General features: G+C 43.8%; 1 protein-coding gene across 5 annotated transcripts in view; it reads left to right on the top strand.

The window, feature by feature from the left end:
* Positions 1-12134, top strand: part of KIAA1210 (KIAA1210 ortholog) — an 89069-nt gene that overhangs the window by 47846 nt on the left and 29089 nt on the right. For all 5 annotated transcript variants that reach the window (XM_054040235.1, XM_054040236.1, XM_054040234.1 and 2 more), the window contains exons 2-3: positions 2781-2857; positions 10390-10558. In XM_054040235.1, the coding sequence (XP_053896210.1) occupies positions 2791-2857; positions 10390-10558 (236 nt within the window). In that variant the 5' untranslated portion in view covers positions 2781-2790. The remainder of the gene's footprint in view (positions 1-2780; positions 2858-10389; positions 10559-12134) is intronic.

Genomic DNA, 12134 nt, shown 5'->3' with positions numbered 1-12134 from the left:
AACCTAAATTTGCAATGATTTCCAAAACAGTTGTCTCTAGACATTCAGAAGTGTGGGATTTTAGCGGGACAAAACAAAGAAATCGCTCTATAACTTCACCATTGCCGGTCACATATCTTAAAATTAATGTTAATTGGTCTACATGACTCACATCTGGTGTTGAATAGACTATTATGGAATAGCATCCTTTACTTCATCAGTGAATTGGTTTCTGAGCCGCTTTGCCATTATAGTGATGAATTCATTATACGTTTGGAGGGTTAAAAAGTTGGTCTTCCCTGAGCCATAATACTGATAATTTTTCAAATGTTCTTTGAGAAAATTGTCAAATTCACTAAGATATTCAAAGCAGGTTAAAGAATTACCTTTTTGATTTGACATTGAGGACTCCTCATGCCCTCTTAGAGCCAGGGTGGGCAAACTATGGCTCACGGGCTGGATCCGGCCCCTCAGGGCTTTGGATACGGCCTGCGGGATTGCCCCCCATGGTGCTGTGGGCCCCACGCCGCTCTCAGAAGCGGCTGGCACCACTTCCCTGTGGCCCCTGGGCAGGGGGGTGGGGCAGAGGGCTCCGTGCGTTGCCCATGCCTCCAGGCACCGCCTCTCGCAGCTCCCATTGGTCGGGAACGGGGACCCGCGGCCAATGGGAGCTTCGGGGGAGGTACCTGGAGGTGCGGCAAGGGCAGCGTGCACGGAGCCCTCCGCCTCCCCTCCCCCAGGGGCCACAGCACTTCCTGGAGCGGCGCGGGGCCGGGGACAGGGCAGGCATGCAGGGAGCCTGCCCTGGCCCTGGTACACGCCACTGCCACCCCGGAGCCACTTTAGGTAAGCGGCGCCAGGCCAAAACCCGAACCTCGCCTGCACCCCACCCCCCAACTCCCTGCCCTAAGCCCCCTACCTGCACCTCGCACTGCTCGTGCACCCCAACTCCCTGCCCTGAGCCCCCTCGTACACCCGCACCCCTCCTGCACCCCAACCCCCTGCCCTGAGCCCCCTACTGCACCCTGCACCCCTCCTGCACCCCAACTCCCTGCCCTGAGCCCTCTTGTACACCTTGCACCCCTCCTGCACCCCAACGCCCTGCCCTGAGCCCCCTCCTGCACTCTGCACACCTCCTGCACCCCAACCCTCTTCCCTGAGCCCCCTCATATGCCCTGCACCCCTCCTTTGCCCCAATCCCTTGCCCTGAGCCCCTACTGCACACCGCACCCCCTCCCACACCCCAACCCCCTGCCCCGGCCCTGCATACAATTTCCCCACTCAGATGTGGCCCTCGGCCCAAAAAGTTTGCCCACTCCTGTCTTAGACGCAGTCCCAAAGAAGACACCAGTTTAATCGAGGCAACAACACGTCTCAGCACTTTCCTCCAATAAGAACGCTCCTTTTCAAACTGAGCTGATAAGTCAGAATCAATTCTTCCAGATAATTTACACCGTTGAATGAACTTACACATAGCATTAATATAAGCTTTAGAAGTTTCATGATCAACAATATGTCTTGCAAAGTTTCTCCAATTAGAGTTCTCATCGACGAATGTTTGTTTTCCTTTACTATGGTCAGGGAATAATTTGCAAACATAACAGTAGACTGCCTTAGTGGTTTCCGAAAAAATCAACCAAATTCTCATTTCTGTCATCCCGTTTTTCTTCGTCCTCAGAAAACGGGACTCATGAAGACCTCTAAATTGCTTTAGTCCTGCAACCTCATACTCTTTTCTCAAATTTTGCATATTACCTATGTTTTTCGGTTTATTTACTAAGAAATATTATGTCATATCCAATGAAACAGATTTTGACCATAATGCAATGTCTTCAGAGTAGGTTTCTTCCCTTACCAATATTTTGTAGTTCCATTGTCACTTCTGAGTCCACTTGTTCAACTTTTGCAGTTGTTGTGGTATCCCCACAACTCAGCAAGTGATCAGATAATTCCGATGTTTCCTCGCCCATACTTTTTGATGAATGTCGACTATTCAATACTTCAAGCTTTTTAAAATAAGATGACAAATTGTCTTTTTGCTTAGCTTCGTTTTCTTGCCTCACCTTCCCTTTTTTTGCGTTTTTGACTGCCAGACTCATAGTGTCACTTCATTATTGTTAAAAAAACTGATCTTGATTTTAGGCAGATTAAAAATGTCTGAAAGAGCAGGGGCGTAGCCATAGGTGGGCCTGGATGGGCCGTGGACCACCCAATTAGGTTTAACGCAGTTAATCCTGCATTTTTAATCAGACTCTGTAAAAATGGGATTTTGAACCATTACATACTTGTGGCAAATCACAGGCATTGATGCAAAGTGCGGGGGAGGGTGCTTTTGTTCAGTTGGATAATTGATCAAGCAGACAGACTTTGATTGGCAAATGACGATTTCCTTAGTTGTTGTGATACTATTGCCAAGACAGCGAAAAAATGGCAAAGCAAAATTCTTTGCTAGACGACAAAAAAACACGTTTAGAGCACAGTTCTCAGAATAAGTTTGCAGAATGCAGAAAGCCTGGACTGCTTCGCGACTTGCAACGGGTATTAAATTCAGTCATTTGTCAGATTTGTCCTGCATTTGGGGCCCCCTGTTGTTGGGGGCCCCATGCCACCGCATGGTTTGTTTCACGGTAAATCTAGCACTGGTTGGAGTGCAAAATATCTGTGCAAGCCCTTTTTGGTGACTAGTATCTGGGAACATTCAGCAATGTTCGGTTTCCTTGCTGAGTAGAAAGATTCTGTCTCTCTAACGTTGTTGAGTGCATTGACTAAAAATTAACATGCTGTTTTATCTTTTATTTCAGTGACTACATCATGGCTACAGGGCCAACAGATGTCATACAGCCACCAGAGGCCGGGGAGACAACTGAGGAATGTGCAGGTAAACAGCTGCTCTTCACATGTATAGTTAATTTGGCAAGCTGTTGGAAAGCAGGATTAATTTCTTTAAAAGGGAGCCATGACTGAACTGTTCTTTGGAGTCTTGTGAGTTTTTGTAATGGAAAGAAAGAGCCATGCCTTGTAAGCAAGGGAATCTTGTTGGGAAAGCAATGTGAAGTCCTGGAGAGTCATAAATTTGTGCAGGATATTTATCTCAAATTCTAATGTTGGATGCCTATCAAACAGGGCTGCGTAGTCTGCAGAACTGGCTGTCGTGCGTACTTTGCCGGGATCTTATCTTAGAATCCGGCCCTGAATGTATGTTGCAATGATAACTCCTGCGTAGGGAAGAGGTGATGGACCATGTCACCACGGTAGCACTTCCTCATGGTTGATGAGCATCCGTGTTTGCTACAGATGTCCACCCATTTGCTTACCTTTCAGTCTGGTGGCCTGCATTGGCACTCTGTCAGCCCCACGAATGAGAGCGACAGTCTAGGGAGAAAAGAAAATGTCTTGTCCAGTCAGAAGATCTGTCTGTCTTCAAAACAAAAAGCCTTTTGCCACTATTCAAGCTGTTCCTCAGGAGACACGTATGAGCAGCAGTAGGGTGGTCTGAGATAGTTCAGGAGCAGTTGTAATATCATCTATTGATGGAGCGGTTCAGTACTTCATAGATAACGATCATCTTGCTTATCATGTGTAAATGCATCTACACCCATCAGTATAGACCAAACCATGTGCTGCTGCATGCTGTCAGAGACCTGTATGCACATAGGCCATTCCCCTGCTAGCTGTCAGAGTAAGGGGTGGCAATGTAGCACTGTGAAGGCTGCAGATAGGCACAGCTAAGCACAGCAGTTATGCTGGGAGTCTAGAGAGCCTGGAAATGGGACTACATAAAGAAGCAAATTTTAGAATAGAAGAAGTCTGTTAATTGAACTATGAATGGGTGGTGGGAATAGGATAAAGGAATGAGGGTGGAGAATAAGAATGGATGCTTAACCAATAACATACTTTTTAGTATATAAATCTAGTTTGTGGAAACCATCCCAGGTTCCTCATAGTACACAATGTGCAAGCTAGTGAACTTTATCATCTGTGTGACACCTACTGCATGGACGGACTAAGTTCCTTTCAGCTAGTTTTGGTCATAAATACACATCTCATGAGTGAAAGCCTGGACCCAGTGAAGCCCGTGAGAATTTTGTCATTGATTGCAATGAGGTTAGGATTTGGCCCAGCATCTGCAGCTGAATTGAGCCTACATATATATTTGGGTCTGAAAAAACATAGGAATGTTTTTGTTTCTAACTTAATCCAGCTCTAAAAAGGTTCGGGGTTGCAGTAGCTAATATTGAATTGTTTAATGAGACTGGCACTGAACAGAGCTATCCCAGTCCTTCCTTTCTTAGCTCCCTACAAAGTGTAGCATTACATCAAATCCTCCTCTTTATAGCTTTAATTGGGGTGGATTTCAAAAACCTTGGAGACTGAGATTCCCAGCGTTTATGCTCCAGTCAATTGGATTACTCCACAGATTTTGGATTTTTTCCTATAGGTAGCAGAGCGTTTTCAGTATGTGCTGTTCCCTGTTGATGGCAGTGATCACAGAGAGAAACCAGACAAGCTTGACTCTCTGACCACCTTCAAGTCACAATCTTAGCATTGCCTACTCTTGCAAGTCTGGCAATATTTGGCATTTTTCATCAAGTCTCAGCTCCTGGAGTCATGGTATTTCATGAGACTCTTGGCTTAATATTTTTAATATGAAGTTTCTAACCCTCATGGCTGGAGAGAAAAGCTTGCAAATATGACCTTAGTGCACTTTAAAGGCCCCAAACCCAGAAGGTAAATAAAAAGCACCTAAAATTTATGATGATTGGTTTACATTTCATGATTGTTTTTAAGCCAGTCTCAAGATTTTGGGGCACCTGACTCATAATTTTTTAAACATTTGAGGTTGGCGATACTGATAATTTCAGGTGTTATCCCTACCCCTGTATCTTCCTAGCAATTTTTGTCATTTTACAATCACATTTTCTTATTTTAAAAAATGTTTTTCTTTCCCCTGTTGCTGTGTAAAAGAATCACACAAACAACAAGGGGACACTGTTTAACGAACTGACCAGGGGGAAAAATAACTGAGAGGGAAAAATAAAAGTGACCGAGAGGGAAAAATAACGCAACTGGCTCCATGCAAAGTGCTGCGAAATGCACAAAGTAAACAAACTTGAAAAAACAGAACAAAATGTTTGTTTTCTTGTCTTTCAGTTACAGTAGTTACTTGCAATTTTAACAGCCCATACATTTTCAGATAGCAGTGTGATTTTTTTTTTTTTAAGTTGACAATAGCCCTTTAAATTTTATCTGGAAAACATACATCTTAAATTGCAGTATTGCCAATCCCAAGCATTCAAATCGTGAGTCATCATTCCTAAACTGTTTGATGAATGGTTTTATACACAGTTGCGTTAACTTGGGATTCCTCTCTCTCTCTTTGCTGGATTTTTAATTCGTTATCTGATTAAGTTTTCCTTTTTTATGTATTATTATTTGTATTATTGCAGTTCTTAGAAGCCCTAGTCATGGGCCAGGACCCCATTGCGCTGGGCACTGTATATACACAGATTATCTTGCCCATAGATAGCTCAAGTATTGTATCACAAAACCTAGTGAAATATTTGGTTACTTCACCTAGTACTGAAATGCCCCGTAGGTGAAACTTGGTAACTTTTGAACAGCATACAAAAACGATGCCCAACAGTTCACAACATGAAGCTAAAGTGAATACCATTATTGTGAATTATGTCTTAAGTGCCAAATGCTCTCCGAACTCAATACAAGAACACAGACATGGCGCCCCAGAGGGCTCATGGTCTAAATACACAGATCATACAGGAAAGGGCTATCTTGAAGTGGTTTTTTGATATAATGGTTGGGACTGTAGGTTCTGTGAGCTTCAGGGAAGAGCCTTCTTTTTCTCATTTAGTTTAAACAGCTGGAGGAATTCAATTAGGTCAGAACATAACTGGGTTAGTATTGCTATTTGAGATGATGTGCAAGGCACTGTCAACATTAAAATGATGGTTAAGGAACAGATTGCGGTTTCCGAGTTTTAAACTGTATTAGAGTAGTATGTATCGCTCATGTAACGACTGAGGTTTACCCATTGTCTGATGCTGACAAACTACTTCCATGGCCTCCATCCTGAAATTCGTTACCATACTGATTTTAAAAAAAAAAATCAGGGAAGAAATTGCCTGGTTTTATCCTTTGCAGTAATAATCACAACAACTTTCTTTGTTTGCTTTGTTTCACTCCTGTTTTTATAATTTACTGTATGAACAACTAGCTCGGGGAACTGTGACCCTCCCCCAATCCCTTCGCTTCTGATTTATTCTAGTGCAAATGCCATTGGTGAGCCTAAACTAACTAGGTGACCCTCCCTGTTCATATCACCATTGGTGTCTGATATGTATGATAGTGATGTAATTGTAATGCCTTTGTTTTCTGCATATGATGCCTTTAAATTTCTAAAAATTTTCCTGCAGCGGTCTGACATTTTGTTCTTTGAGCAGCTGAAGCCTGTTAGAGGATGAACTGATGGGGATAGATGGATGTACGCGTACACACTAACACTCTCTCTCTCTACTCTCTTCAGAGACTTTACTTTTATCTTTTCATGCTCTTTACCTTACCTAGAATAAGTAATTTTAGACCGATGGTATATAGTTGCTTTTTGGAATATTATATAGAGACCTAACAGGCTGTATAGATATGTACAGGATTGTTGGGAGACACACATCTAGAACGTTAATTACTCATATGAGCACTAGTGGTGGTGTGAAGATAGTATAAGAACCACCTGACTTCTCTATTGTTTGAGAGGTAATGGGGTCTAATGGCTAGCGCATGACCTGTCTTCTGTTACCAACTCTGCCACTGGCTGTTTATGGGCCTGGTTCAAAGCCAATTTGAGTCAACAGGAATCTCTACTGACTTCAGTGGGCTTTGGCTTGGGCTTCGTGTGATCTTGCACAAGTCACTTACTCCCTTTTTTAGATACCTGATTTGTAAAATGAGAATAATATAACTTACTCATCTCTTACAGTGCTTTGAGGTCTTCAGCTGAAAGCCACGGCAGGAAAGTGTTGTGTATCATTATTATTGTTATGGTGAGAGTCGCTAGGTGGTGCTGTTACACACAGTCTTACAAGCTCTTTCTCTTTGTTGTTGGGCGGTGTACAGCCTCTGAAGAAACGCTTGTGTTTCGTGATGTAGTTTCTTTTGGGGGGAGCTGTAGCAAGCGGCAAGAGAGACTCTCTAACTAGAGTCAATTCCTGGGACACAGTTGCTCTCTGGAAACCAGGCATTAGTATTTTGATTGAGATTCCTGAAAAGGGGGTTGCCTGTATGCTATTGATGACCACCTCTATTCTGGAACTGGTGTATGGAGGAAGGTACCATCCCATGGCAACCCTTTGGGGTCTAGGATGGCCCACAGTTTCCCTCTGAATTCCCAGAATAATCCAGTCACAGCCAAGGTCTTTGAAACAATATTCCACCTCTCCTCGTGTCTAAATTATTAAATATTATTCAGCTCCCAAAAGACCCCTTTCCACTCAGCCCTCAAATGTAGGGTCTCATAGTTGTCCTTCTTGGGACTGTTTCCAGTCCTGGTCTCCCTGGCCTGTAGATTATCCCCTCAGGTTCAGGGCTTTCGCCTCCCTCCTTCCTGGGGCTGTGTCCTGGCTGAGTTTTCCCCCTCTCCAGCGCCTCTCTCCCTGACAGGCCTTGGAGCCTCCTTTTGAATTGCCTGCCCCATGAACTAATGAGTTTCTTGAGCCTCCCCAGGGGAGTCTAATAACCCCAACACCTGTTTGTTCAGGCTGAGAGGGAGGGAAGCCTTGTCGCGCCCACTGTGGCAGGCTCCTGGTCCCAGGCCCTTAAAGCAGCAGTGGTCTGAGATGCCGTGTGCCCGTGTATTTAAATACATTTGTACCCAAGTAGGTACTTAGGTATTTTGAAGCACTCTCCATACTTGTATGCAAGTGCTTTAAATAGTCTGTATTTATGTGCAGTTAAAAGGTGTTTAAAGCTTAAAGCCTTTTTTTTTATCTGCAAGTAGTTTTTCAAAGCAGTTTTTTGAAACAATCAGATCCCTCCTAACTGTCCCAGATGCTGGTTGGCCCCCAGAGCTCACTGTCCCAGCTTGGAAGATCCAGACCATGAGGTCCGGCTGCCAGGTCATTTTTCTATTGGCTCTGCTGTTGTACCAGCCAAGGAAGATGGCGGCCCAGCCCCCTTTGCTTTTGGTTGGTCACTAAACCGGCCATGAGGAGACTCGCTGTCCAGCCCAGCGGAGGAGTGCATCGGTGGGGGTTGGGCAGAACAGGCAGACAAATGTCTGTGTCCTGCATTGAGAGAACCAGCCCAGTAGCTGCATCCCCTGTGGGGTGGGGTGGAAAATGCCTACTAGCCACTGGGCACAGTCCAGTGCTGAAGGGGCTGTTGGGAATATGGGAGTTGAAAGTACTGGCACTTGTACTTTTCCTTATAAATGTATAGATACTATTTCCGCAGCGTACTCGTACTTATAAATACTCATGTAATGGTGCACTTGGCACTTAAGTCCTTTCTATCAGTACTTATAGTAATTTTGGCCTATATCTTCCCTGTCCCAGACACTAATTACACCCCGGGGCTGTATTCCTCCCTCCCAATGACTGCTTCCTTTGCTTCCCTGGACGCATGGAATGGGGTAACAACCGCCTCTGTCCTTAAAGGGCTAGTACCCTCAGAGGCAGATTAGGGGTTTGTGGAGCCCTGAGCCAGAGCAAGTGGGGACCCCTCCCCACCCCTTCTGCCTGCAGTCCCCCCCCAGCACTGCCCAGCAGTCCTGCCAGGGAGCTGGGTTGGAGTGTGGGAGCTTTCCCCGCCCGCCCGGCACTCCGGCCAGGGAGCGGGGTTGGGACACGGGGGCTTCCCCTGCTTCCCGTCAGAAGCGCTGGATGGGCAGAGCGAGGCAAGCTCCCATGCCCCGACCCCATTCCCCAGGAGGGTGGGTGAAGCAGGTCAGGGTGTGGGGGGTGCCCATTTTTCTGGGGGGCCCCCAATTGGCTGAGGGACCCGGGCACAGGACCCGTTGGCCCAGTGGCTAATCCACCACTAAGTATCCTGTTTCAGTGTAAGTAAATCAAGTTACACTAGCAGAATACCCAGACTCCCAAGTCACTGATTTCTCCTCCAAGAGAAACCAACCTGCAAGCCCCCAACATCTGCTACAACTCAACAGGGAGTGACAATATTATTATTTGCCACTGTATAGCGTAGAGCCTGGAGTCATTGTGTATTTCTCAAAATGACTATTGTCTGATGCAAGATGCAGCTGGATGGTGGCATTGCCTCAGCTCCAATAATGCCTCTGGCATAAATTGCTGTACGTGCAGGGCACACGCTGAGACAAAGCATTGCTGACTAACTTATTCCTGGGAGAAGACAAATAATTGTATTGAAATAATGCCTTGTTTATGAAGAAATCCTCCAGCTGCGTATTACCCCAGCTACCCTGGAATATGAATTGAACAATGGTTTGTGCTCCAGTACCTTGCACTGTTTTTGCAGTCTAACTGCGTCAGAGTCAAGTCTGAGGGTACTTAGTACAATGGGTTTTGACCAAAGAACCCCAAAGTGTCATTAAAGGGACCCTGTCAATTTAAAAGTCAATAATAAAGAAATAATAGCTAAACAAACAAAACTATATCACCCTAAAATATTTTGGATTAGTATCAGTGAAGGAATTAGAAAAAAATCTACTATGCTTCTTACTACTTATGCTTTTTGATACGTTGTGTATTTCTGAGTTTGGACAATAAAACCCAGTGAAGTCTTTTGTTTGTAGCCAGTTTCACTGTTGGATATTTGGTGCACCAATGTTTTGGGGTGTCAGATGCTGCAGGAGAGTGTTATATGTTTAAAAGCAACTGTCTTCATTGAAATATAGATATATTTTAATTTGAGAGACTTTTTCTTTTGATTTTAGGATTTATAAAAGCTTTTTTTTTGGCCAAATTTAGTCTGTGTCCCTTTAAATGCTGTCTTTTTTTACAAAACTGACTGAAAAATCCAGGGCTAAATTAAGCTAATTGAAGACTTTAAGAGTTAAGTAAAGACATTAGACCATTTAAAATGTACTTTATCCTTCATGGTAAACCAAACTCGATTTACAGAGCCAATGTGCGGATCTGTGGTGTGTGTTCTATATAAGCTGTGTTCCTAAATGGAAACCTAAAGAAGTATTGGAACCATCTGCTTATTGTAGTGATATTTCATAGGCAGCCCAACTAAGAATTACAGCTTTGCATTTCACAGGACTCCGCCACTGAATTATTTACAAAGTTGTTCAGTTAAATGAATGGGTTGCTGTGGCTTGCAGCTCTCCAAAGGATCCCTCTGCAGTTTCGGATGGAACGTTGTCCATAGTAACCTCCACCTGCACCCTTTGTAAAGTTTTGTTCTCTTACATTGCAGGAAAGAAAAAATCCAAATTTCAGACTTTCAAGAACTTTTTTGCTAAGAAGAAAAGGAAAGAATCTCCAGCTCCCAGGGGGGAGAGTAATTTAAAACCAAGCCAGTCCAGCAGCAATGTCAGCATCCCTGCGCTCGATACTATTGCTCTTCATTCACCAACTGAGCCGGGGTAAGCTTGCAGCGAAACACAAAAATTACCAGGTTGTGCAGACATTTTGCAGCAATCGCATGAAAGCATGAGCTGGCCCCTAAGGAGAAACCTCTGTCCAAGTTTGTGCAAAACAAGTCCTAACGCTGCTGATGGAATTTCAGGAATTTCCTTTTTCCTTTGAAACGGGCTCCAAAAATCAGCATAGGAGGGAAAATATATCCAACTGTTTAGCCTGTAAAACTGCAGATAGACCAGAATTTATTGTTTGGTGTTTGAAATCCACCCTGGCAAGTCTTACCAGCAACGATGTTAGAGTAAGTGGTGATCTGAGTACTGCTGATACAGAGAATGTACATGAAATCAGATGGCTGTTTCTTAGCATCAATGGAGTCTGTGTGGATTAACCTGCCTCATGACTGGGGCAAAGGAAAAGAATTTAGAAGCAGAATCTCTGCCTTAGAGATCCACTTAGTTAATTTTCTTATGGCAAAGCTGACAATTAGGGCTAAATTTTTTTTTAAAGGCCTCTAATTTTGCACCTGCAACCACATGCACGTAGTGTGGCAAGGGAGACATTACACATCTGTGCTGGGTACCCCTTGCTTTGAATTTGATTCTGAATATTGTTATGTCCCTTCCCAAAGGAGTTGTTGTTATTTCTTAGTTAAGGAGACATGCACAAACCTATTACAGATACCACTGTCCTCAGGGGCACGTATTGCCACAACATCAGCAAGTCATACAGTAGAACCTAACCATTAACAACCAGCAAGACATTTGAAAATTCTTTTAAAAAACAAACAAACCTGCAAAAATATTAAAATCAATGTGCCCCCTCCCCCTTGTTTCAATGTAAGTATTTGATCAGTTCTCTGTTGAAACAATCCATGTAACTGTTTACTTTCAAACCCAGCCTGGAACAAATTAGTTAAACACGTCTGTTTAGGAGGACCGATGAGTTATGTGGGTGCGCGCTGCATACTGGGCAGTAGGCAGGAATTTGGGGATCTGACAGGCCTTGGCTTGTTAGCATAGCAATGACAGAGGGAGTGATTATACATAGGGTACGAGGAATTATACCCACACAACTAACCTATCAATCCTTGTTAGCTGATGCACAGAGTGGAAATGGTGCAGATTCATAAGAATGTTACTGTCTATTCCAAGTGCAAAAACGAAGAAGAGATTTCTCTCTTGCAGTTAATCCAGCACACCATACCCAAGGGCTCTTTATCCCAGCATTATCATTCACGGATTATAAACTGAAGTTAATATTGTGCAAAACTAGAGTTTAGGAAGTGGGTAAAACTCTATTGTTATAAGAAATAAAATTGAGTTGATTATTAAAAAAAATCCATTTTTTGTGTTGTTCAAAAACCTGTTCATACCAGATATCACACTGAGTTGGGTGCTTTATAAATACCTAGAGAAACTAAACAAGCTAATTCTTTAATGGGTCTGTTCTTGAACATGCAAGGGACTCTATTGAAGCCAACAGGAATTTTGCATGTGGAAGGCTTGCAGAACTGGGCACCGAGCTTTGTAATTCCTGGTATGTAGAATACCAAAACAATCCTGGAGCTGTGGTTTTGGT

Source organism: Malaclemys terrapin, chromosome 9 (genome assembly GCF_027887155.1).
Source record: "Malaclemys terrapin pileata isolate rMalTer1 chromosome 9, rMalTer1.hap1, whole genome shotgun sequence".
Taxonomy (NCBI): Eukaryota; Metazoa; Chordata; order Testudines; family Emydidae; genus Malaclemys; species Malaclemys terrapin.
This window is presented reverse-complemented; position numbering and strand designations above follow the sequence as displayed.